Source organism: Lissotriton vulgaris, chromosome 11 (genome assembly GCF_964263255.1).
Source record: "Lissotriton vulgaris chromosome 11, aLisVul1.2, whole genome shotgun sequence".
In the NCBI taxonomy this organism is placed as follows: domain Eukaryota; kingdom Metazoa; phylum Chordata; class Amphibia; order Caudata; family Salamandridae; genus Lissotriton; species Lissotriton vulgaris.
The window spans coordinates 155,812,777-155,840,732 of NC_141699.1; the positions used below are offsets into that span (position 1 = coordinate 155,812,777).

At 46.5% G+C, this 27,956-nt stretch overlaps 1 protein-coding gene across 1 annotated transcript in view; it reads right to left on the reverse strand.

Annotated features, from left to right (window-relative positions):
• Positions 1-27,956, reverse strand: part of LOC147679439 (P2X purinoceptor 7-like) — a 512,498-nt gene that overhangs the window by 152,940 nt on the left and 331,602 nt on the right. Inside the window, exons 6-8 of the mRNA XM_086943008.1 lie at positions 20,647-20,727; positions 20,138-20,267; positions 19,743-19,879 (exon numbers count right to left, since the gene is read on the reverse strand). Coding sequence (XP_086799134.1) covers positions 19,743-19,879; positions 20,138-20,267; positions 20,647-20,727 — 348 coding nt within the window. The remainder of the gene's footprint in view (positions 1-19,742; positions 19,880-20,137; positions 20,268-20,646; positions 20,728-27,956) is intronic.

Here is a 27,956-nt window from a genome sequence, read left to right on the forward strand (position 1 = left end):
CGACTAGGTAGGTCAAAAACGAAAGTGGATCTAGACACTTAGAGAGTGGTTCTACGCTGGAGCACCGTGGTACTAGGTTTACCTAGCCAGGGGCTGCGGCTGCATAGGGTTCAAGTGTCGTCGGGAATCCTCGTTGACGAACCAGGAGCCTGAAGTGAAAGTTGCTGGCAGGCGGATAGTGAAGATGTTCCGGGCTGATCCAAGGATGGATCAGTGAAGAAGGATACCTGTAAGCAGAGGGGACCAAGTTCTGAATCACTAGCCAGTGATTAGGTGGGCCCCAGGATGGCACCGGACGAGGTCACTCAGCCAGGTGACACGGGATTCTGCTGCTGTACGGACCAGGGCGCTGATGTCGACCAGGCTGGAGGTCTGCGAGCTGTCCCACGTCGGATGTCTGCTGCTGGCGATGCTGGATCCATTGAAGGAGGCAACAAGCCTTGGCTAAGGCAAGCCCACGTGGCGACACAAAATGGCGTCTGGAGTGGACCAGGAGGGTCAGAGGAAGTTTCCCTTCAAGAGGAGACGAGGGCCAGTCTAGGGGAGCTAGACCAGCGGTGAAACAACCGTAGGACGTCGTCTGGAGGGTCACTAGCCAACGGGCAAGTGACCGGACAACGTGGCAAGCGACACAGAAGCAAAAGGGCTCCACGCAGATCTGGTGGAGGCTGGGGGGCTGGTCTTCGGGGCTCGTGCTGCTTGGGGTTGGGGCTTCTCTTACCCCAGTGCACCCACTCGAGGGTCCCTCGGCGGTCGTGCTGGGTCAGTGTCATGCAGGTTCTGATGATAGCCGGGTCCTCTGGTCTCGTCGCACCCACGGTTCTCAGCTGTGCTGTAGAGGCGGGTAGAGGTCAGAGATGGCAGGGAGTCTGGGTCTCGTCGTGCTGGTCGGTCTGGTTCTGGAGGAAGGACGTTCAGCAAACCGCAAGATACTTACTTGGTGCCTGCTGCTGCAGGGTGACTACTCCTTAGTCACAAAGGAGAAATCTTGAGAAGAAGTCGAGAGTTCCTTTCGTAGAAAGTAGTTTCAGGATTCAAAGATGATCTAATCTGGAAGGGTCCCCGCTCCTACCTTTATTCTAAAGAAGGGGGCTGGTACGCGACTAGGTCCTGCCCATGGGGGGGACCAGGAGGGGGGTGGTTACAACCCTCTCCCTTGTCCGGACTTTCCCCAGCTCAGGGGCTGGTGTGCCCCTGGAACTGGTTCAAGCCGGCCTATGCACAGTGAGCACCGGGGTGCCACTTGCAGTCACCTTCCTGTAAAGCCCTGCCTGCCTGGGATACACAAAACCCTGTCTGGGATGGTGCTAGCACCGCCCCCGACAGGAACCCCTTTGTCCAAGCTCTCCTCGCTGGAAGGACTCCCAGCAGCAGGAGGTCAGACTTGTGTCTGTGGTGGCAGCATCCATTTTGTGATTCTGAGGCTCGAGTTAACTTTAACCGGGGTCCACAGTTACATACATGTCGTGTCCCTCTAGAAGGGTGGAATGCTAACCCCGTCGCCAGAATTGGCGAGGGGTTGGTATTCCAATTCGTATGACACCTTACTCAACATGTTTTGATAAAGCGATACCAAAGATAGCAAATAACCGCGAGGATTATAATGCACTTAAGAGTATATGGTACACGTTATCATGGAACAGCTATTAGGACTTGGTTCCGCAAGCTGCAAACGGGCTCAGCTCATGCCAGAGCACCATTTCACATGATTCCAAGCACTCTGCCTTCAGGATTGATAAGGCCTGCCATAGGAGTGACTGATAGGAATCTATGTGTCCATTTTAGGGTTAGATATAGGAATACTATATCTAAAGCAAAGGGTGATTACACCGCCTTGCCCCAGCTGTCGTGCAGCCAGTTGTGTCAGATTTAGATGGCCAGCCAGGGGTGGCCCAGTACCAATTGGTAAATGCACCTAAGGTACACGTTTCAATTTAGAGAGAAAACAGCTAGGCTGTGGGTCTGATTAGCAGGCCCACAGCCAGGGAAAGTCGTAAACCAGTGAAGCAAAAAGCAAAAATCTGGGGTGATCATAGGATTGCAGACCCTACTCTCCTACAGAGAGGGGCAGTCTAATCCGCCTGTCCACTTGTGCTGTAAGGGCAGCCATAGTCTGACCATATTGATGCTGTAAAATGTGTTCTCTTTTTCTATGAAGATGGATACCCAGGTACTTAGTGCCGTTCCCTGCCCATCATAGGGTACAGTAGGAGGTGTTGGTTGGGTGGTATCTGTTCGTGGAAAAGGCTTTGATTTGGTCCAATTAATTAATTATTAATTAATGCGGAATCTTGAGAGGTTTCTGTATCTCGCTATCTCCTACATGATTGGGAGTTTGTCATCTTTTGAGTGTCTAATGAAGATCAGAATGTCATCTGCATATAGAGATAGCAATAGTAATGTGTAAGTTGTAGCCCGCGGTTTGAGTGTTGGTCCTGCAGTGCGCAGATGAGTGGGTCCATCTCGATTATGAAGAGGAGAGAGAGAACAACGGGCACCGCTTTCTCATGCCCCGCAGAATAGGGAAAGCATCTGTAAGCGATCCACTCACCCAGAGGTGGGCTGTAGGTTTGGTATACAAGAGCATGATCAATGCGAGGAACGGGGTGGGTGGTTATGCCCTATTTACCAAAGACAGCTCTCAGGAAGGGCCACCCGAGGGAGTCAAACGCTTTCTCGACATCCTGCAGAGCCACCATTAGACTTCATTTCATGCGTTTCTAAGAGAAGGCGGAGCAGGACTATATAAGGTCACCTATTAAAGATGCTGATCTCTCCACTGGGAATAATATGAACTTCACATACCAGGATGTGGCGGAGCCTCTTCGTTTGAGCTTGGTTTCTGTTTGTGGTGTTTATGAGGCAGCGCTTGGAAAGGGTGGATGCATTTCAACACATTTCGCTCCCATACTTTGTCCCGAATTTTTCTCAGCAGATTTGGATCATTCATTATGAATTCTCCCTTTTCTCTTGCTAGTGTAGCTTATGCTAATTTTGGTCCTATTGTTCCTCTAACCAGTTTTGATCAACTTCCTTGCAATAATGATAGAGCATGCAATGTGGGTGAATATAAAAATGAATCCTGAAATGCTTTATAAATTCACAAACAAAATATCAGTCAGTCAGTCATAAGATACTTTATTTCGGCTATACGGCCATAAAAGCACAATACATTTTACAATTGATAAAATAGAAAAGGATATTACACAGAAAGGGCAATTTAGGAGTAGATATTCAAAATAGCCAAACCTTAATACACACAAATAAATTACATCTTTACCACAGCTTTAGCGGTCATTAAATAACTACCCGTCCCCCGAGATAATGGCGTGCGAATTGTCAATAAAACCAGGGTCTCTTACTTAGGGATTATAAAACTATTAAAACCAGTATCAATGCATTTTCAGATTTGATTGCATTACTTGTTAAAAAAATAAATTAAAAAGAAAAACATAAAAAATTACATTACCTGGGGTTCTGTGTATGGCTTTATCTTTGTGATATATGGTAATGACCATGTGTAATGATGTTCTGCAACTTTGATGTGATCGCAGCTAATAACGAATCTTGATGTATGTATTTTTGCCCTGATTTGCAACTCAATAAAAATAAGTTAAAAAAATAAAAAATTACATTACCTACACAAGAAAAATAAACAACAATTATTGTCATCACAATTCTCTAGATGAAACTATATAGCAGCAAAGGCTAGTAGAGATATCATTTAGAGGGTAGCATCAAACTGTTGCCCATCTCTTTCCCCTTTAGGATTGCTCTACGTGTGCACCACATTGCAAAGAGGAATTTCGAGGTAGCCACTACAAATAGTGGGAGTGTTTCATATTTAAGTAGCCTGAAGACCTCGATATGGTTTCTGGGCCCCAAATATCTGCATAATTGGAGAACCCACTTCGATCTAGACCTATTGTAAGCAGGACAGAAAAGCATTACATGGAGTTCTGTTTCCTCCAAAGCGGAGCAGCCAGGACAATCTAATTTGGCTGCGCCCTTCCATTTGTTCGTAAATGCACGTAACGGAAGTGTACCGTGCCTAAATTGCATAAACAATTTTTTTGCCATGAATGGTTGGATACTGTCCAAGGTCAATTCCAGTTTATACTGCTGCTTGGCATCCAGAAACCTTGATGTCAAGGAGCATGAGATCGTACTTCGAATCAATTGGGCAAGTTTAAATTCTTTAAAAGGTAGAACTAGGGTCTTTGTAGAAGTTCTGGAACAGGTCTCCTCCGGATTTAACCACAAGTTAGCACACCCCAATGAAAAGCAGACACTCCTAACATAGGACAGCCTTGGAAGGTTAGTAGCCCCCAGTTTGCACATAACATCCCTCATTTCCTCCCTATAATTGATTAAATCTGGTGTGCTCCAAATACGGCGCCAGAAAAGGAGAGGACGAGAGGCAATTAAATCTGAGATGGGGCCAATACCCAAATCCATTCTAAGTGGAGTTAAGGGCGTACTTTTTGGAAGACCCAACAACTGCCTAATGCATGAATTCTCAGTCCCCATTAAGGTATGAGATGGGCAGTGACCCCAGAGTTTGGCTCCATATAGGGATGCTCCCCTTGCTTGGATTTTGTAGATTTCAGCCAGGGGACCAATCACTTTTTGGGAACAGTTTTTATGAACTTTCAGAATGCCTCTGATCGACTGCGTTAATTTCAAATTGGCCTTCATTATTTGTGTCCCCCAGTCCATTTTGTCATTCAATGTAATGCCCAAATAATCGAAGATGGGCACTCTTTCTAGGGGCCTACCATCCATTTGGGGATGTGGGCAGTTAGTAGTTTTGGTGTGGAAGACCATATATATATATATATTTTTTTAACATTTATCACCAGATTCCTTTTCCTGCAGAATGCACTAAACTCATCCAAAACACGCTGCATGCCCATAGATGATTTAGACAAAAGTAGCGTGTCATCAGCAAACATTAAGGCTGGTATTTTCCTATTTGCTAACCTTCGTGAGTCTATGTCCTTCACAGCTAAAACAGTATTAATTAAACCGTTCAGGAAGAGGGAAAAGAGGGTTGCACTAACACGCATCCCTGCCTCACCCCTTTCTCCACAGGAAAGGGAGCAGTCAGTTCTCCTTTCTTGCCAAATCTTACCCTTGCATAAGTGCCTTCATGTAAACGCTTTAGGAGCTGGCAGAGGTAAACCGGCACCCCCAGGTCGTGGAGGAGTCCCCATAACTGCTCGCGATGGACCATGTCAAAAGCGGACTTAAGGTCCACATAAGTCAGAAAAAGGCTATCCCCTTCCGAGGTTACTGTTTTCCAGTAAATTAATTGCAATCTAAATATTTGGTCTATGGTCGAGATTTTAGACCTAAATCCTGCTTGTAGAGGGGTTAAGACATTCAACTCGTCCATCCATGATTGCAATCGGCCCAAAAGAACACGAGCAAATATCTTTTGGATGACATCAATGAGACTGATAGGCCGATAGTTTGCCGGATCTAATGGGGAGCCTTTTTTAAAAATTTGAATAATTTCCGCACCAGCCCAAGTCGAGGGGAGCTCCATACCTTGGATAATAGCATTGAATAAGGTCTGCAGATAGGGGGGGCGCTAGAGGGCGCCGAGCGAGATGGCCGCACTTGCGTGAGGCTCCGCCGAGACCATCTAATATTCGCTTATTTATCCTGCAAATCCTGACTCTTGAGCCCCGTACCTAAGTTGTGCACTCCCCGCTGACTTTGGGAAGTTGCAGATGCGCTTTCTCCTGGGCGGCGGCTGCGGCGGACACCCCTGGAGCTGAGCTGACTTCCACCTGGATCCCGCCTGTGGAACCTCGGCCCTCGTGGGAGACCCATCCTGCTGCGGTCCGGACTGGAGACCCCCTGCCGCCTGCGGGGAGAACTTGAAGGAGGCGGCGCCTGGTGCCTGTGGTGGTGGAGCCGGTGAAGATTCCTCCGAGCGGCACCAGGACAACGAACGGCCTGATCTCGGCCCTGACGGTTGCGGTGAGTGGGGCGGGGCGCTACGCAAGCCCGGGGCTGCGGAGGCGGCGCCGCGCAAGCTGTCACCGGCGGGGGGCACGGGGAGAAGCCCTGCAGGGCAGTGGAGTGACTCGCGCAGCTTGGCGGACTGCACTACATGGGGGCTGAATCTTCGCTGAGGCCGCTGCACAGTGAGGTAGTGCGGGGCGCTGCTATACAGCGGAGGGGACCTTCTGCGCCCGCCATTTTGTGACCTCATTTCGGGACCGGTGGCTGGGAGGAGAGTACCACCTTGGGATCCCTATTTACGACGCAGGCGCTGCCAGAAGGAACATACACAGTCTGTGGCCCTGGCGCTATAGCCGCTAATCTGCTTTTGGGCGCTGTTGGGTTGCCATTGCTCGCGTGAGCTGGGAGGCTGATTCCAGGACACTTTGGCGCGCTTTCGCCTCCGGGCGCGGTGGCTCGGTCTGACCCAGGCTGGGGATAGTAGTGGAGGCGAGGGCCCTCTCCTTGGTGTGGGGCAGCTGGTGAATGATCTATCTTTGCTTGGGGCCTCTCGCCTGATACATCCTCTCTGCATTTCTACACCCAAGACTGGGCTGCGCTGATCGCCACCATGGGCAGGCCGGAAAGGAATCAGCCGAAGATCACGTTTGAGGCCAAAAAAACGGCGCTCCTATCTTCCCAGGTGCCGCCTGACACTGAACAAGGGGGGGCAGTTGGGGGCACCCCGAATTTGGAATCTACGCTAGTGGCTATGCAAAAGACCCTCCAATCTATCGAAGGCACCATGGAATCTGTTAATCACCGCTTGGACCAAATGGCGACGCAATTCGACCGCCAAAACGAGCGGATGGGGGAGGTGGAGCAAAGAGTGTCCGCCACCGAGGATGGCCTTGCCACGGTCTCAACTAAGGTTTTCAACATGGAGAGGGTGTTGGCGGTCATACAGGCAAAGAACGAGGAGTTGGAAGGGAGGTCCAGAAGGAATAACGTCCGCGTCACGGGCCTGCCAGAGTCCACGAATGTTGGTCGCATGGAGGACTATATGGAACACATGCTCATAGACATTTTTGGGGCGGACCAGTTGTCTCGTGTCTTCATAGTGGAGCGTGCTCATCGCTCACTGGCGAAACGCCCACCGCCCGGGGCGACGCCACGTCCGATAGTGGCCAGGATTTTGAACTATAGGGACCGGGATACCATTTTGCGCCTTGCAAGGGAGAAGGGCTCCATTGAATATCAGGGAAACAAACTTGAGTTCTATCCAGACTTTACCATGGCGGTGCAGACAGCGCGCAAGGAATTTGCCACAGTGAAACAGCTTTTGCGTGCTGAAGACATTCCATATGCCATGTTATATCCCGCTCGCCTTCGGATAGGTCCTCCGTCGGATAATAAGATCTTTTCCTCCCCTAAGGCGGCCATGGACTACGCCAAAAAACAGAAAAAACGCAAGAAAGTGCCAAATGGGCTTCTGGATGGCGAGGAGGAACGGCAGGACGAAGTAGCTTAAACTGTTGCATACAATCCACCGAGGGGGGGGCACAGCTGAGCAGTACTGCATTGTGCCTTCTTTGAAATTGTACAGTTGGTGACTGTGGCCCGCTCCTGCAGTACTCTGGTGACTGGATTTCCTCGTACAACCCCCATGACTGCTGTCGTGGGACGGGCGAACTGGCCTGCGTTATTTTTCCCAGTCAAGTCATTTGTGCTGTTGTATTGCCCATGTATCCTGTGGGGGTTGTTGGGGGCCTGGCTTGATGGCTGTGGATGGAGGGGGGCATGTGAGCCTGCCGCAATGACTGCTTCTGGCGCTGTCCGCCTCAGCTGCCGCCTCTACTGAGCCATGACAGAATCAATGGGTGTCATATTGCAATGTACTGATATTTGGCTGATGTTTCGCTTTTTGCTATGACCACGAAGATGGGGTGCAGAGGGTTGGGATTTTGGTTATTGAGAATGGTCTTGCTCTCGTCAGATTTCTGGCGGGAGTTGTGCGCCACTACGCCCCTGGATATGGGAGATCCCCACACACAGTTGTTTGCATTGTTGGGGGTTGCAAGGGGGGGGGGTATGGGATGGCTTTGGCAAATTGGGACTGCTGAAGTGGGTGGTGGGATGGGGGAAGGGTTTTTGGAGTTTGCAGGGGGGTTGTTGTTTATCCTGGTCGGTGGTTGGGGCTCTGAATTACCTGTAGGATGTGTTGACCATTGTTGGTATTTGTACGATGTACCTTGCAAGGGTCACTGGGTAACGATGCTGGGCTGTTGGGTGGGAGCTGGTAAGGGTCTTTTGGTTGCAGGGTTGCTTGAGAGTTTGGCAATATGGATAGGGGGGGTACACTCACTTGTGTCACATGGAATGTGCGGGGACTCAATCGGCCGCAAAAGACAGGACAAATGCTTGCTTTTCTAAATAGACATAGTGCTCAGGTTGTTTTTCTTCAGGAAACACACCTTCGGGGTAAGGCGGCTGACATAGTGGGTAAGCACTGGGCGGGGGTACGACTGGCCACGGCGTATTCCTCCTATGCCCGTGGGGTGATGATTCTGATAAAGAAAAATGTCCCGTTTGAAATACACCATGAGGAGATAGACCAGGATGGTAGATATATCATTGTGCAGGGTAAATTGTGTGGTGCGCTGATCACCCTTAATGTATACGGACCGAATGTCGATGATCCTGAGTTTTATGTTACACTTTGGAACAAACTTTATATGCTTCCCCCGTCGGCTATCCTCTGCGGTGGTGATTTGAATGTCGCGCTGGATGCTGAATTGGACAAGAAGCAGGACAGACCATGGGTGCGCAAGAAAGCGGCTGATGCGGTGTGTGAGGGTATGCGTGGGCTGCAACTATTGGATATCTGGAGAATGAAGTACCCGAGCAAGAGAGAGGGAACATGTTACACGTCGGCGCATGATACGTGGTCGAGATTAGACTACTGGCTGGTGACTCGGGATGTGAGTGGCTGGGTGTTGGGTGTTGAACGTCTGCCTCGCACTATCTCCTACCACGCACCTGTTAAACTAGTGCTACAGTTGCCGGCGCATGCGCCTGCTCCTTTCACTTGGCGTTTCTCCCCTGGTGTATTGACTGATCAGGTGTTACGTGAGCGATTGCGTCAGATCATTGAGGAGTTTTTTGTGACCAATGTGGGGTCTGTTGACAATATGAGTACAGTATGGGAGGCCTTTAAGGTGACGGTGAGGGGGGCGTGTATTGGCCTAAGATGAGGGGTGCTCACGTCTATCCGGGATTCCATGACCAGGCTGGAAAAAGAGTTGTTGGTTCTGGAGCGTCGACTGGAGATGTGTGCAGAGGCCACATTGCTAGCTGACATCAGATCAAAAGTCACTGAATATAATGAACTGGCGGAGCAAGAGGTGAAGTTCCTATCCAAACACGCCACAGCTAGATATTATGGAGAGGGGGGTAGACCAGGGAGGGGGCTCGCGGACCGGATCAGGGATCCCTGGGCACGCCACTGTACGGTGCAGGAGATTGACAATCAGGGGGACGTGGTGACTAGCACGGATGGTATTCTGGCTTGCTTTGCGAAACACTATGCACAACTCTATGAGCACAGTGACACGGCAGATGAGGAAGAAGTGAATAGGTACTTCGAGGACATAGCTTTGGTATGGTTATCCAGGGGGCAGCAAGAATTTCTTATGCATCATATCACTGAGGCTGAGTTTAGGGAGGCAATTGCCGCTCTCCCGAACGGGAAGGCGGCTGGCACGGATGGTCTATCCTCCGAATTCTAAAAAGAATATGCAGATTTGCTGATTCCGCAGCTGGCAATGGTCTTGGAGGAAGCGTTTGAATGCGGCCGACTCCCGGCAACAATGAGAGAGGCGCTGCTGGTGGCATTGCCTAAGCCAGGGAAGCCCCCGAACAAATGCGATTCGTATCGCCCCCTCTCACTCATGAACACCGATGTTAACACCTTAGCTGCGTGTAAACATTTCTCCCCAGTGCTGCGCTGTCCATTAGAACTAGTGCTGAATGGACGTTCAATGGTCGTGCGCAGCACTGGGGAGGTAGCGCTGCTGACGACCATTGGCCGTCAGCAGCACTTAAGGGGTTAAAATAATTGCCAAAGTCCACGAGATTGCGTTTACTCCTTCCAGTCATGGTGCTGCCGGATCAATCGGGGTTTGTTCCTCTCAGGTCTATCACTCACAATCTGAGGGCTCTGTTTGCTGTCTTACACCTGCTTAAACCGGAGCTGGCTGCGGTGGCGGTCATGCTTGACGCTGCCAAGGCCTTTGATTCGGTGGCGTGGAAATATATGTTGGCTGTTCTGCACCGGATGGGGGTACCCTTTTTTTTAACTTCGCTGGTTGCTCTCTTATATACTGAGCCCACAGCGATGGTGAGGGTCAATGGTCATGTCTCTTCCCCATTTCCGATTCAGAGGGGAACAAGGCAGGGTTGCCCACTTTCGCCCTTACTTTTTGCTATCATGATGGAACCACTGGCCTGTATCTTGCGGCAGAGGTATGCGGAAGCGGCGTTGAAATTCCCTCTTAGATCCTTGGCTGTGTCAATGTATGCAGATGACATGGTCCTCTATGTTCGTGAACCAGCGCTCCACCTAGAAAACATTCTCCGGGAATTCATTAAGTTTGGTCACCACTCTGGACTGATCATTAACTGGGACAAATCTGTCGTGCTACCTCTCACGGACGTTACGCACCAGATTCCATTGGAATTTCCCCTGGAATGGGCAACAGAATCGGTTCGATATCTAGGCGTCTGGGTGCACAGGGACTCCCAAGAAATTATAAGGGCTAATTATGGAGTTGCCATCTCTAAGTTGGAGGATCAGGTAGCGCGTTGGACCCGTCTCCCTCTGACTCTAGCGGATCGGGTGTCCTTAATTAAAATGGTGGTTCTGCCGAAATTTCTTTATCTCTTTGTCAATATACCTGTCCCGCTGAAGTCGCACTTCTTTGCCAGAATGAGGTCCCTACTGATATCTCTCACCTGGGCCGGTAAGAAGCCACGTGTAACGTGGGAGGTACTGACCAAACCGTACGAACTGGGGGGGTTTGCTGTGCCGGACATGAAGCTTTATTATCTCTGTGCGCAAGCGCATTTTGCGACTTACTGGGTGTGTGCTCCACCGTACACTCCGCACGTGGCGCTTGAAGCCAGTGCTGTCCTGCCACATCCCCTGAGGGCCATGATTGTTAATGAACATTCGGTGTTTGAGAAGGGGGAGATTGACACTGTGCGGATCACGGCGACTGCCTGGGAAGAATTGGGCAGACGGGCAGCCAGGTTGCCGTTATATATGCGCCGGCTATGCCGCTGCTTTATCACTCAGGTATTTCGGTGTCTGGAGAGATTGGAGGGTTACAGGTTCTGAGGGAAGCTGGACTTCAAACTATGGGGGACCTTTTCCCTGGGGCATCGTTTCTCCCCTTGCAGGCCATGACGGCCCGCTCCACTAATGCCACTATGTCTACCTTTGTATACGTTAGGCTTCGGGATGCGGCACATGCTCTATATCCAACATACCCGGAGGAGCCGTTGGCTCTCGGAGCTTTACAGTTGCTTTACACTGCCAAGGACAGGACTAAATTGCTATCTAAACTATATCGAGCTGCACAGGAAGATGAGGGAGGGGGCGCAGTTTTGGCTAGGGCCAGATGGGATAGGAGTCTCCCAGAACCATTGAGTGATGACGAGTGGGCCGAATGTTGTGCTATGACTGGGGGGTATGTGATTAATGGTAATTTTCGTCTTCTGCATTATAAGTTCATGCATCAGTGGTACTACACGCCGGTTCAGCTGGTTAGGTTTGGCCTTCGAGAGTCTGCCCAGTGTGTCCGGTGCGGAGAGGATGACGCTGACTTTGTACACCTGGCCTGGGGATGTTCACGTGTGTATGACTTCTGGAAGGCGGTGTCTGAGACGCTTACTGCCATGACATCGACCGAAGTTGCGTTGGATGTGCGCCTTTGCCTCCTGGGAATTGCTTCTGGTATATCAGCAAAATCTAGACGGTTCGTTGTGTTGCCGCTCCAGTTGGCCAAACGGAGAGTTGCAATGGGTTGGGGAGGGAGGAGAGCGTCTGATGTGCAGCTGTGGCTGAATGACATGGCTTATTGTAGGGATCAACTGAATTGTTACTATGAGGGACTGCCAGAGAAGGCGCGACCACGGGATATATGGGCTCCATTTACGCTCTATATGCTTTCCCTGGCTGACACTGATAGTGAGGGGAGAGTGAGTGCCGACTTATCGGACGGAGGCGGTGAACCCGAATGAGTATTGACTGAGTGAGTGTGTACCGTCTGTCCTGCACAGTATGTCTGAGCTAGGGATATAGTTGGAGGTTCCACATGCATCATTGCTAGACGGCGAGACCTGACGCTCATACATGTACCCGCTGTTGTTTGAATCATGGTGAATAGACCTGTCAACGACTGCCTACCCTGGTTAATGCCCACCTGCCACCTCTGGGGTTGATTGCCTTTTGGACACTGTACCTGACAGGCCCGGAATACTCACAAGGACCAGGATCGGGAGGGGTGGGGGGGAGTTGGGTTCTGTTATTGCTTGAGTTTGGTTCCTCAAAACTGTAAAATGAGACTGAGATATCATCAGGGCGCTACGGCCACAGTCTTATGGTGTACTTTGAACATTTTATTCTGAACAACTATTGTGCCTTCACGAGCTGTGCCTTACTAAGCTGTGCACTTCTGCCAGTGTTATATGTTCCTGGGCTCGTCTGCCTCGGCTGGTACACTGATTGCGGCCGGCCCTACCAGTGGGTTGTAGGCACACCGCTGTGTATATGTATAATGTGCAATAAAGGTCTACCAACAAAAAAAAAAAAAAAAGGTCTGCAGATAGGGTGCCCAGACAGCCTGTTCAGTTCTGAACCAGGAATTCTGTCCAGACCCGGTGCCTTATTAGGAAGTAACTTACCCAATGCCAGAGTGACTTCCGGCAGTGTACAGAGTGGTGGATCCATATTTAAGGGGATTTGAAAAACATCTATTATCCCATGTGCTACAGTATCATCTAGGGACCTAGAATATAAAATTTTAAAATGCGATCTCCAGGCTTCTTCCGCAAGATTTGGAGTAATAGCTGAGTTGCTTTCGGAGTGACCAGTCTTCACTAGGTTCCAAAAGACTCATATCTCTAGTGTCCAAAGCTTTCTTGATCGCTTCCCATTTTTCATTCTCCTAGGCTGCTTAGGCTTCAGCCATGGTATTTTTATAATGAGATCTGGCTGCTCTGGTATCTAAGACACCCTTATTCTTAACTCCATGTACCAGTGCACTTTTAGTTTCCCTGCACGCCTTGTTGAATCATGGATGTTTCGGTTTAGGGTCGGGCTTGTTGTTATTTTCATGTTTATAGAAAAAGTCTGCCAGCTTTAAGAACATTTCCTGGTGGTTATTATTTATCAACAGCATGGATTCATGGCCTTGGTAGTTTTCCATTGCACAGAAAGCAAACTCTAAAAAAGGGATTATCTCTGTGTACAAAGAGGCCAATTTTTCATCTGAAGCAGCTAATGTACCCCAGTGAACTCTTCTGCCACCTTCTGTTACAATTACATTGGGGGGGGGTTGTATTAGCAGACCCTGGTCATTCATGAATTGGGGATAGGACATCTTAAGTATTAATGGATTATGGTCACTTTCACATCGTGGATGGGAAGTGAAGTCCCTAATTTTGGACCAATTCTCAACATCAACCAAAATGAAATCAATTGTGGAGGCCTGTCCTATTTTATTAAAAGTTGGGTTTCCCAGGCTATCTGAAGGTAATCGACAATTACAGGCCCAAAGCGAATATGTAAGAGTAAGTGAGGTCATCTGAAGAACAAGGGGGGACCACCCCCTTGTTGGATAGATATTACATTCAGGTATTGACCAGACAGATTCCTCGTCACTTGTAATGTTGGAACTTATACCATTGAAAGGTTTGAAGTGACAAATAAAGTTCCCTCCTACAACTAGGTGAACAGACTCAGATAGAGTAAGTAGAAAAGAGGCCAGAGAGTCTAGGGTCTATGAGGTTTGCCCCAACTTCAAAGGACGGGAGTATATATTTATGACCATTTTAAATTGGTCGTCAAATGAGAGGAGAATACACAATATATCCAGGGATCCAGTATCAAGTACTTTAATTGTGCACCCCAGATGGGTAGCAACCCACATACATAGACCCCCTAAGGGTCTTCCCCCCTAACACCCTGCAGGGCTGGGGTTGAGTAAGCTACATATCCTAGCCTATATAGTGGAACAGCAGACCATGTCTCTTGAAAGAGACGTAGCTCATGCATGTCAATGTAGGCTCCCCAGTCGGGATAGTCCAGCTTGGAAGCAACACCTGCTTTGTTCCATGATAGAACCTTAGTGTTGTCTAAGTCTTTTGTTTTTTTCAGTCAGAGGATTGAGGGTTTCAACCTCCTGCTGAAGTGTTTGGCAAAGTATCCCCTCACGATCTTGTGTATATCCCGAAGGGGCCCCCAATGTTTTCGGCGGGGCTCCCAGTCCACCTGGGGCTACTATAACCTCAAGTGTTTCCCCGAGAGGGCGATCCCCAAACTCAAATCTATCACAATTTTGTAGCACTGGTGGCTGGATGACTATACCTTCGGCAGGTTCTACTGAGGGATCCAGTCAATCAACTACATCTAAGCTGCAAAATCTATTGGTAACTGGAATATTAAAGGGCATGATTATTTCAGGACCCCGGCCCATGTTTGGCAAATGGCCAGTCCGGGCTCTTTTTTCCCCTTTTGTATATACGCCTCCCATTCTTTCAATCAGGGGAGTAGAAAGATAGAAATAACCAAGAGGAAGCGTCCGTATGCCGCTGGTCTCCCTTACTTGGTCCCAGTTTAGGATATATTGAACCGCGCTGATGTCCCTGAAATTGAGCAAAACACAATCCCGCTGGATATCTTTCTTCCCCTGACCCAGCCAACCAAACCGCCTAGTAAAGAGAATTTTGCTCTGGATTGAGGAGGGCAATGGTCTATGTTTGTTTAACCAAAAAATGACTTTATTTTTTTAATTCAGGATATGTCTCCCCTTTATCTGTTTCCAGCTCAGGAACTCCATTTAAGATAACAGTTTAGGGGGTTGAGGCCGGGGGTATATCTATAGATTTCAAATTGGGTTTAAATGTAACTCTATTAGATTGACCGTTGCTCCCACAATCTCCTCTACTATTACTATGGAGATTACATTCCCCTTGCGGGCCCAAAGTTGTTGACATTTTCATAAGGCCGTGGCCATCAACCCCCTCCTTTGGAGCCTCAGGTTGTAACGCACCCGGATCTACAGATTGGTTAGCTAGGGAGAGAGGCCTCCGTACAGCATTAGAATCTGTTAGGGTAATATGGGCAGATACAGTAGCAGTAACATTCAGAGCTGGATGGACCAGAACCATCTTAAGCTGGAGTTGGTACTCCCTAGTAACAGCGCACTCAGTTGGGGTCCCCACTTCTGGCCATCCTCAATGGGCACTCCCCCATCCCCCTCCCAGTCAGCTAAAAGCCTTGGGGTTACTCTCAGCGCCGACCTCTCATTGAAAACCCAGGCCGGAACCGTGATCTCTTCCTGCTTCTTTCAGCTAAGAAAGATTAAAAAAATCGCCCATCTGCTGACCCATTCTGCTCTCATCCAGGTAGTACTCGCACTGGTTCTCTCGCGATTAGATTTCTCCAACTCTATCTACCTGGGCCTTCCCCTCTCCATCGCTAAACGCCTGCAGATTGTTCAAAATCAAGCGGCCAGACTAATATTCAAGAGCAATCGCAGGAAGTCAGCCAAACCTTTGTTGGCCTCCCTCCACTGGCTTCCCATTACCCATCGGATCACCTTCAAGACAGGCTGCATAATCTTCAAAGCTCTCCACGGAAAAAGCCCCAGGTTCGTCAACCAACTCATAAACAAACATGAACCGACCCGCGATCTTCGTTCTGCCCACCTGTCCCTCCTCACGGTGCCGACATTTAAAAAGAAACGACTGGGCGGATCCTGCTTCGCATACCTCGCCCCAAAAACCTGGAACTCACTGCCCCTATCTATCCGGAACTGCACCAAGCTGACAGAGTTCAGGAGAGCGTTGAAGACCTGGCTATTCAAACAAGCGTACGGCTAGAGCACTAATCCATCTGCCCTTCACTTTCCATCTACTATCTGTTTCCCTCAGCGCCATGAAACCCCTGGGTGACCGTGCGCTTAACAAATTCCGCATAAGATAAGATAAGATAAGATATGGTCGCTCCGTTACTGTGGTGGGTGGGCGCTTGGTCTAGAGTTTTGAAATTGGCCAAAGTATTAGAAAGAGTGTCCATTTTGCTCCCCCATAAATCAACCAACAATGTGAGCTTCTCTATGTGTTTCTTAACGGCTTCTATCTCACTATGGATATAGGTTTCCATATGCGTTTTAAATTCTCTTGCCATATTTGTGGCCCATAACGGGGGCTCCAATGCTAGTGGGCTACTTCCACCAGTTATATTGCCCTCAGTCTGAGCCTTTGGCGCTGATCTCAAGGACGAGTACACTTGCTTACCCCCCCTTGTGGGCTTTTTGTTTCTTTTGACCACCTTTCCTAATTGTCCCCTCGTATCAGATTTGTGAGCAATTATAGGAGTTGCCTTTTCCGAAGCTGGCATTAGATCAGGAGTATTCGACAGATTTACTATCTGGGACAAGTCAGAAGCTCCTGTTTCCAAAACCATGGGAGAGCATAGAATTATTGGCGTCAAGGAAAGCCGGCGTTCTGTGCGTTCTATCTACTTAGAGACAGCGCCTATTGTCTGCCGTAACATTTTATCGATAGCTGTTGGTTTTGAAATGGGTGTGCGCACAGAAGCTTTATCTCGGGTGTTAGGCCTTGCAAGTGGAGGCGGGCTCTCCCCCATACTTATGTGGTAGCTAGGATTGCTCAGAGCAAGAAAAGGGCAAGAGATGTAATTGATGTTAAATAATAGGAAAAACACGCTCCCTGGGATACTTCGAACACTAATGGCCAAAATCTTAACTCTTACTAAACCCCTCAATGGGCTATAATAAACATCAGCAGTTTAGCAGTGCTCAAACAGTCACATAGGGACTCACTTTACACACCTTGTCAGAAGGGTGGCCCATCCAGTCTCAACCAGTCTCGGACGGGCTCAGACGGGCCCGCCCTTGGCCTGGGCTTCGCACGGACGCACCCGTGAGTGTCCCGTGCTGCGGGAGCCCTACTCCGCTTATCAAGTGCCTCCTGGAGCTTGCTGATGGCGTGGTTGGCAGGCGCCACAGGAGGGATGCCGGGACTTGGAGTCCTTAGACCCGTGCTGATGGTGGCAAGGCAGCGGGAGCAACAGGGAACCGGTGATGAGCGTTGAGGTCCCCTAGGACCATTAGGGCATAAAGAAGTGGCGGTGTCCGTGAAGCAGAAGCCCCACTCCGCTTATCAAGTGCCTCCTGGCGCTTGCTGATGGCGTGGTTGGCATGCGCCACAGGAGGGAGACTGGGACTTGGAGTCCTTAGACCCACGCTGATGGTGGCAAGGCAGCGGGAACAACAGGGAACCGGTGATGAGCATTGCGGTCCCCTCGGACCGTTAGGGCATAAAGAAGTGGCAGTGTCCAGGCGTTGGCCGTATCCATTACCAATCTTTAAAGCTTTAGATTTGTCAAAATTATTTTCTTCCATTGGTACTTGGTTGTGATACTTAATTCTCAATATGACTTGCATGGAAGAACATATTCATACAGCATAACTTTGTTCCTGTAGTCTGTCCCAAGAGTACCTAAGAAAGATCCTTGTTCCACATAACACAATGATGAAAAAGCAAAATCACTGAATTTCACTTCCAAGCACATGCCACATACCCCTGACTTCAGCTGTCAATAGACAATGTGATCACCTACACTATTCCACTAACACTACTGCCCACACATTCAACACCACACTATTGCACTGTTTGGTGACAAACCAGTCTTATGAGTTATGTAATCCCTTCCTCATTCACTCTATTTTGCCTCTCCTTTAAAACAAACTCTTTTCCAGCTCTCCTCTTCCCTAAAGTGCTTTGGGGAGATTTCAGGGGGCATAATGTTCTGAAAATAACTACCATAACATAATCTAATAATTTTTTGTTTTGAAATACAATGTGAAGTAACCAAATGTGATGGTATATTTATTAACCGCTGAACGATGAATACCTGAGTCAGCCCAGCTGAGCATCAACCCGTGGGAACTGCAGGTGTAAGAATTGAAGGAAACTCACCTGTTCATCCGACGGAATGAGAAAGCTACCGGTAACCATACAGGTCTCCAAAATATTGTTTATGGGCACAATCCTTTTGAAGGTATTTAGATATTATACACTGTGCTCAACTAGTGACATGCACACTCACCGGCACAATGTCACTGAAACTATTTTATTGAAATTGGATCACTCTTCCATCCTGACCTGTCTGCTCCATGCCCCTCTCCCTTTTTCCTCTTCCGTTACCTTATCCTTGCCTTGAAGCAGCCTATACGAGCGAATGTGGTGACATGACATCATACACGTGCCTTCCTATTCCCTCCTTCTGAATTGTATTTCTGGCTTCCTTCCCAGGCCCTCTCATCAATGGGCATCATAAGTGAATTAGGAGCTACTCATTTAACAACATTAAATCAAGTGTTATTTCTACAGAGCATCTGGTCTGAAGGCTTAAGCCTCTGATGCAATATTGTGGCAATGGCATAATTTTCCTATTGTCAACTCATATCTTCTTTTCCCAGAAGCCTTCACTGTATCCTCCTCAGTTATATTATATTGAGTATGCCTAGGATTATCTGAAGATTCAGAATACTTGAAGTTATAGAGTACCTGACATATAGAGTATCAGAAGTTATAGAGTGCCTTACGTTACAGAGTACCTGAAGTTAAACAGAGCCTGAAAATATAGAGTGCTTGAAGATATAGTTTGCCTGAAGATATCAAGTGCCTAAGTTGTGGAATACCAGAAGTTATAAAATACCTGACCTGAAGTTAAATAAGTACCCAAATTTAGAGTCCCCGAAAATGTAGAGTACCCGAAGTTATGGAATACATAAAGTTATAGACTACCTGACGTTATGGTATATCTGAAGTTACAGAGTGCTGAAGTTATAGAGTACCTGAAGTTTTAGAGAGCCTAAACTTTTAGAGTGCCAGAACATATAGAAATTCCACAGATATAGAGTACCTGAAGTTATAGAATGCCTTAAGGTGAAAAAAGCCTGATGATAAAGAGTGCTTGAAGATACAGATCGTTTGACGTTATTGAGTTATGGAATATCTGAAGTTATTGAGTACCTGAAGCTACAGAATGCCTCAAGTTATAGAATACTTGAAGTTCCTAAAGGTTTAGTGTGCCTGAAAATATAGAGAACCTGAAGTTGAAGAGTATTTGAAGTTAAGGAATTTTTAACCACATCGCTGCTGTGCATTTTCCCCTCCTGTGCTGGAAAGTGTGATTTTGGTTCTTTCATGACGAGCTCAGCTTGTCATCAGCACAGCTCCACTGTGCCTCATGACGAGCTGAGCTCGTCATGAGCATGGAAAGGGTTAAAGTTAAAGAATGCCTGAAGATAAAGAAAACCTGAAGTTAGAGTTCCTGAAGTTATAGAGAACGTGAAGTTATAGAATGTCTGAAGTTATGAAATAGCTGAAGTTATAGAGTGGCTGAAGTCATGAAAGACCTGCAGATATAGAGTGTCTGAAGTTATGGAATGGCTAAAGTTATAGAGTACCTGAAGTTATAGCCAGGACATAATGCCTCGGTTTCCTTTTTGTCATCCAATCGACGGAAGCTGTACTTCGGCTTGCAGTGATAGCACAATGGATCTAAGTTGCAATTCCAATTGATCTCTATGCCCATTACTCCACCCTGAAAATGCAAATGAAACGATTAATAAGGAACATAATTGTTGATCACTTCAGTCAAAAGAGCAAACAGAAAAAAACATTGCATGTCCCTGTTCATATATTACAGCAACATGTAACAATGTGCATATTTTCCATCATACAACCACATGGGACTATTAATGGAAAGACATGTTCCCTATTCTGTAATAGCATATGCAGTGTGAGGAATGATAAACTGATCATTCAAATATAATGAGTCTCAGGTCTCAAAGTGCTTTACCTGAATGGCCACATCTGAAAAATTCTCCCCCGTTTCCTGAAAAATGTCTCCTAGTCGAAAAATGGGGCATTGCGGAGATGTGAATCTGTTAAATGTGCAGGATACGTTGAAGTCTGGAGGGATATTTGTCCTGGAGAAGAGACAAGGAACACATTTAGGTTTTATGCACTGATCATAATCGGCTACAGATTGACCATCATGGCTATTAAGTGCTATATCCGGATTCTAGGGTGAAGGCTAGTGGACCAACACGCCTAACACCTGCTTATAAGAGGGATGACATTTCTTAATTTATTTAAACAATGCCCTGCTTCATAGGTGCTTCTTTAAACGTCTTTTCTAAACCTGAGAGTGGTGGTTTTAGCCTGGGTATGAAGGTGGGGTGGGAGAAGAGTTTTATGGAGCACTGAATAGGGTTATACAGACTTCCAGCTTCTACGCTGAGATTTCATTAGCCTGCCCAATGGAAAGTCCACAACAACACACAGGAGCACAGAGATTTCACTTACACTGTATGATCGTGTGTTGGAAAGTGTATGTTGTTCTTGATTAAAACGGTGAAGTTTTCAGCACTGTTCAAAACTGCAGGCCTGAAAAAAAGAATTGAAGATTGCCATAAAACAAGAGTTCGGAACCAAAAAATTCAGATGCAACCCGGGTCTTGAGTCATGTCTGGCTAATCTGGTAACTTGTCTGATAATACTTACCAAAACATTCAGGTGAGACAAAACTCATCATTTCACAGGTTATAAATCCAGCATAGTACATGCAAATATAATAATCTTAATTTTGCTCTTTCAGGGATTAGAAAATCATTTCTCTCGCAGAATCCAGGATTTTCATTAATAAGCAAGTATAGTCCATGTCAGGAACCCTAATGCACTACCATAGTGCAGGACATGCTGGAAAGTGTCAAACCTAGATGTGGGCACTAGTCTGAGTTTACAAAACAAGGTCATCAGATCACGAGAAATGTCTGGAATACTGGCTCACCAATAATTATTTTCCTAATTTCAGCTAACGGCATGCATGCGAGATCTTAAGGACAAAATTCACGAACAAAACACAAATGTATTTACCATGCCACCCATGTTAAATAAGCAACAATGTGCCACTTAAAAAGTAAACAAATGAATGCACCCTCATTATTAAGATTTCATTATTTCGACATACCTTTACCGCGATACCTATAATTCAGCATATCTGTATTATGATCCTTTACTACGAGACATATCCTTACTGAGAAAATAGGAAAAAGTAATGTATGTCTTTGTGGGTAACAAAAAGTGAAAGTATTTGGAAAAAAGGATAATACAAGTTGATACAATAATAACATTATTTATTGAAAATTATTTGAATCTTGTTATTAAAAAAAGTAAATGTTTATTGTATTTAAAATTATTCACTTTAAGTATCCCACAATAATTATCTAAATAATAATTTGAAACTATTTAAAACGTAATGAACTTTTTTTCTTTTTAATAAATGTGTTTATTTGGTTTGGTCAACAATGCAAGCCATACACACTGGTCTGTTGTTTGTTACAAGGTATACCACATGACATCTGTGAACATACTTGTTGGGATGCTTATTTGTTGCCACGCGAGTGTCCGCGAGGACCTGCGCGTGGTTCTGTTATTGTGGGGGTTCGGGAAACAGATTGTGGAATGCCCGGACGGCAGTTGCTGCCGGGACCGCTATACACTGGACGGATTAAGGGAAGCTCTTAGAAACTTACAGGGTGTCGTCTTCCTTTCACTGGCGACAGGACGGTCTGGTGTTAGCTGCTCCCACAAGGTGTTGCTGGATGTCGTGGCAGTATTTCTCCCTCTTCGAGGCAACTGCTGCGTCGAGTGAAGCCTTACAGCCTCACTAGTGCCGACGCACGTGAGTGTCCAGTGCCGCTGGCTGCTGACAAACTCCTGCGGTGTGGACTCTTCTCGGTGAGGATTTTGTTTGAATTTGGTTCTTTATCTCTCTTTTTGCCTGGGTGCGCGAGCCTGCAACGCTTTCAACAACGTCTTCGCCTACGCTGGTGTGCGAGTTTCACGAGCCTAGCGTTTGGATGCCTCGCGTCATGACGCGCGTTGCCATGGAGTTTCTGTAAACAATCCGCGCGCACGCACCCAGCGCGAAGCAGTAATTTCAAAGTTGCAATTATATACTGTTTGACAGCGCGTATTTTATAACGTGTTGTTAAACAAATTGAAGATTGTGGACAGTGTACTGTTGAATATTCTTTTGAAAGACATTTGTCTTTTTTTTTTTTTTAAAGCAGTTTACACTCAAAGCTTATTGGGATAGCCAATCATTTTTGCTTTGTGGGCAGCAACTCACCCACGCAAATGGAAAAAGTAGCAACACCACCTCCCTTTTTACAGTCACCCGGTCCTCCTCCTATGTTATGGAAACAATGGAAGGACACATTGAAGCGTACATTGAAGCAATTGATGGTGATACTTTCACTTCTAAAAAGAAAAAAGCACTGCTGGTGTACAATTTAGGGGCTGAAGGCAGGTCCATTTTGGAGACGTTACCTCTTGAAGAGGTGAGGATAAGTGCAAGCACAGGTGATGATGGCAATTCGCAAGTCATTGATGAGTATGCTTCACTCATAAAAACCCTTGACAAAAGATTTAATCCCAAATGCAACATTGTGTTGGAACGACATAAATTTCTACAACGGTCACAGATGCCTGGTGAATCCATCGACAATTTTGTTGCAACTATGAGGATTTTAGCGGTAAACTGAAACTACAGAGAATTTAGGGATGAGATTATTCGTGATCAGCTTATAGAACGCACTTGTGACAGAAAAGTTCGAGAAAGACTTTTGTCCTCTTATGATCCAGATTTGGAAACTGCTTTGACCTTAGCAAAGACTGTTGAACATTCACAGTTCTGCATGAAGGAACTAAGTGCACCTACATCATCTTTTACTTCATCTTCTTCACCAACTGAAGTCAACTTAGTCAGTACCAAGTCCTCTGCAAAAATATCCAAAGTTGTCAACACAAACATTCCTCGAACCTCCTCTACGTCAGCCACCAGAGCAAGAAACGATACTCAAGGAATGTCATGTTATCGTTGTGGTAGCAGATCACATCTGGGAAATTTTAACCCCTCCCATGCTCGTGACGGAACCGTTCCGTCACGAGCCTCGGGTGGGCTGTGCTGGTGACGGAACGGTTCCGTCACGGCCCTCTCGCCGCGCCTGCGCGGCGCGAATTTCGCGCCTGCGCTAACGTTCTCTAGCGCGGGCGGGGCCGTGACGGAACCGTTCCGTCACGAGCACGGGACCGCCGCGCGGCCCCTCCACCCCCTTAGCACTGCAGCGAAATAGCCGCCGCAGTGAAGGGGTTAAATTCTGCTTCGCCATAAATCAATCTTGCTTCAAGTGTGGGAAGAAGGGGCATCTGGCACATATGTGCAAAGCAACTATGGTACAGAAGGGACCGTCATGTACTGTAAAAAACATAGAAGATCACAATGTAGAATATAATGATGATGACACTTGTTATGAATTGTTGATGTTTTTCTACTTCTTCTATGGAATCTGAGGGTATTGTAGAAATAGCGTCTGTAGATGAATGTCAGAGAAGGAAATCTCCTGTGTGCACTATCAGTCTAAACAATATTGACATCAAATTTCTTGCAGATTCTGGTTCCCCTTTTACCCTGATCAATGTCAAGGATTATGACACTTTAGGTGCAATTTCGTTGACACAATCATCTATTAAAATGTTTGCTTCTGGGGGAAAAAGAGTAGAAGTCTTAGGCAAATTTAAAGGTAAGCTGGAGTTCAATGGCGATTGTACGTCATGTACAATTTATGTTGTTAAAGAAGGTGCCAACTTATTAGGATGGCATGAACAAGGTGAACTCGGGATCATCCTTGATCCTAATCATACTGACATGGTTTTATCTAGACGGGAAGCTAAACAGTATTATGCTACGCTTCCGGATGTTTGGCCAGTACATTCTGTTACTACATCAGTTGAGAATGATTGGATTCATAGTTATCCCTAAATTTTCAATGATAAACTTGGCAAGCTCAAGGGATTCCAACATCGTATTGTTTTAAAGGAAGGGGCTAGAGCAATAGCACACAAAGTACGCAAAGTACCGCTAAGTATGCATAGTGAATTGAAACGTGAACTCTAAAGATTGTGTGTCTTGGGTGTGATTGAACTAATCAAGGGTTCTGAGTGGTTGTCTCCCATAATTTTGGCGCGCAAGGCTTATAAATCGCTTAGGATGTGTGTGAATTTGGGTGATTTGAATACTTGCATATGGATAGATCGACAACCTTTGCCCAACATCAGAGATGTTGTCTCCTTTTGAAGGTGCTAAGTATTTTTCTGCCCTCGACATATCTTCAGCGAGCCATCAAATTCAGTTGTGCAAAGATTCAAGGCACCTCACGTCATTTGTGACTCCTAAAGGTGCGTTCCGTTATTTACGAATGCCGTTCGGTTTAGCGTCGGCTTCTGCAGTGTTCCAACGTCTCATGGGCAACCTATTTAAAGACACTGCAGGAGTCGTATTCTTTCAGGACGCCATTCTTATATACGGCAGGACTGTACAAGAACACAATGTTAGAGTCAAAACTGTCTTAGATATTGTAAAGTCTAGTGGTCTAACTTTAAGAAAGGATAAATGTACATTTCTTAAAGATGGTGTAGATTATCTGGGCCATCACATTTCAGCTAAGGGGGTGGAACCGAAAATGAAACTTCTTGATGCCATCCAAAATGCACCTGAACCTCTAAACAAAGACCAACTACGTTCCTTCTTGGGACTGGTTGAATATTATGCAAAATGTATTCCAAACTTTTCTGATAGAACTGTGTGTTTACGTAATCTTCTCAAGAAAAACACGAAATATGTTTGGTCCAAACAATGTGCTAATGATTTTAAATCACTGAAAGAAGCGATTGTGCAGGCACGTCCACTTAAATTGTTCAGCATTAATGATCTATGTATTGTCACCACTGACGCCAGTAATGTTGGTCTAGGGGCTGTCTTGATGCAGAAAAGATCTGACAATAGAGAAGAAATTATCGCTTATGCATCCAGAACACTCCGAGGTGCTGAGGGAACATATGGAACAATTGAAAAGGAAGCTTTGGCTTTATGGTGGGTTGTGCAATACTTCAGGCATTTCTTGTGGGATAATCATTTTGTTCTCAGAACTGATCACAAACCCTTGGTGGACCTTTTTACAACTAAAAGTGGTGGTAGAGCTACACCTAGGATTGCAAAATGGCAGTACAGACTTGGTGAGTTCAACTACCGTTTAGAGTATGTACCTGGTGTTAAGAATTGTGTAGCCGATTGTTTGTCTAGGTTACCTCTTTCCCATGATGTTTTGGAACCGGAATGTGATCATCTAGAAAGGGTGTTTGCTGTTAGTACTGTGACTGATACTGGTGCTGCCTTATCTGAAGCTGATTGGAAGCTTGCGGTTTCTGAAGATGTTGACTTGTGTAGAGTGATTGATTTTTTAACTCAAGGTTGGCCTAACGATAAAACTCTTGCTTCTGAGTTAGTTCCCTTCAAAAGAGTTAGCGATGAATTGTCCTTGGTGGATGGAATTTTGCGCAGGGGTGGTTTATTAGTTGTTCCAAAATCACTATGTAAGGCAGTTTTGGATTTGGCCCATGTTGGTCATTTGGGCATTTTGTGCTATGAAACGAAGAGTACCTGAAGATTTTTGGTGGCCAGGTGTTGATAGGGCCATTGAACACTGTGTTCGAGATTGTGGAGCTTGTGTTTTGAGTGACAAAACACAGGTTCCGTGTCCTTCTGCTATCACCCCATTTCAGTGAAAGAATCACCTTGGAGTAAATTAGCGTTTAATGTGGCTGGGCCATTCAGCGATCTGGGCAGTACTCCCAAATATGCTTTAGTTTTGATTGATTACATGTCAAAATGGCCAGAAGTTAGATTTGTGGAAGGAATCAATTCTGCCACAGTGATCAGTTTTTTCAAAGATGTTTTTCTTCGAGAAGGATTTCCGGAGGAATTAGTATCTGACAATGGTACTCAATTGGTCTCTGCAGAGATGCAGGATTTTTTTTAAATGCATGGAATTAAACCTAGAGATAAATCAGCTGTAGCTAAGCTTAGATCTGACTATAACTCAGCTCTTAAGCAAAGGAAAGCTGAATTACGTGAGGAAGCTTGGGAGCGTTTTGATCAAGCGGCTGTTTCAAACAACTGTACTCTTTTCTGGGCAGCAGTTAACAGCCCCTTTTTAAAGGATGACAAACTCCCCGTGTTGACCTCAAACGTTGGTAAGGAATCATGGGTCCAGCATTTCTCTGGCATTTTTAATCCTAAAACTGAAATGTTGCCGATAAGTTGCTCCTGGCCAGTACTTAACATAGATATCACCTTACAGGAGGTCCTAAGTAGTATTCAGGCTAGCAAGGGCGGAAAGGCCCAGGGACCCGACGGTGTCCCAGTGGATGTATACAAATTTGCACCTGAGACTTGGGGGCCAGTACTAGTCAAAGTTTTTAATGCTGCTGTTCACTGTACTATTCCTTGCACTTGGTCTGAATCTATAATAGTCCCGATTCATAAGAAAGGGGACCGAGGAAACGTCAAAAATTACCGGCCAATTTCTTTGCTGGATTCGTCCGTCAAGATTATGAGCCGTGTACTCCTCGCCCGATTAGAAGAATGGGCAGAGTCTAATCAGATAATGACAGACTGCCAATACGGGTTCAGGAAAGGAAGAGGTTGCATTGAACAGTGTTTAAACCTGGAACTCCTGATAGGGAAATACACCCGTGCAAAAAGTGGGTCACTCTACCTCTGTTTTGCTGATTTGAGCAGCGCCTTCGATCTGGTGGATCACGCCATACTATGGACTACCTTGCTAGAAATGGGAGCACCTAGGGAAATTATATATTTCCTGGCCCGCCTGTACGAGAGACTCAGCTCGAGTGTCCGATATGGGCCTTCGGGCGAATGTACAGATAAATTCCGGGTCAGGAGAGGTATTAGACAAGGGTGCGTCCTGGCACCCCTGCTTTTCACTCTTTTTATCAACGAAGTAGACTCGATCCTCAAGAAAGCACCAGCGGACGCCCCTAGAGTAAACACAAGTACCATCCCCGTGTTACTTTATGCGGACGACGCTGTGTTGCTTTCTAGGACCCCCCGGGGTCTACAGCTCTTGATGGACAAATTTGTGGCCTTTATAGAAAAAAGGAAGTTGGTCATCAACAAGAGCAAGACATATGTGATGGAGTGTGGTGCTAGCAATGTTAAAACCAAAAAAGCCCTATAGGTATCACATTGATGGCCAGGTGGTGCAATGTGTGGAAAATTTCTGTTACCTGGGGGTTACCTTTTCTAAAAATGGGCGCTGGGATGTTGAGCACAAGGTGGTGCGTGATAAAATGACCAGGAGCGCCAATGGAATATTTGCTTTCGCAAGTAAACTAGGTAGTAGAAGGCCCAAGGTAATGCTTAAGATTTTTGAAGCCAGGTGTCTCTCGGCTGCTCTTTACGGAGCAGGGGTTTGGGGGGTATCCAGGGTAGAACCTTTACAGGTAGAAGAGAATATTTTTCTGAAAAAATTACTGTGTCTCCCGACATCCACCACTAATAGTCTGGTCCACAAAGAATTAGGATTACAACATCTAAATGATCTATTACTGTTGAGACCTCTGATGTTATGGCGCACGGTCTGGATGAAAGACGAAACCTCATTTAACAGGGCTATTATTGAGGATTGTCTACGTCTAGACTTTTTTCTTAAAATCCCATGGATTAAGTACACAATTGAATCCTTTTCCAGTGT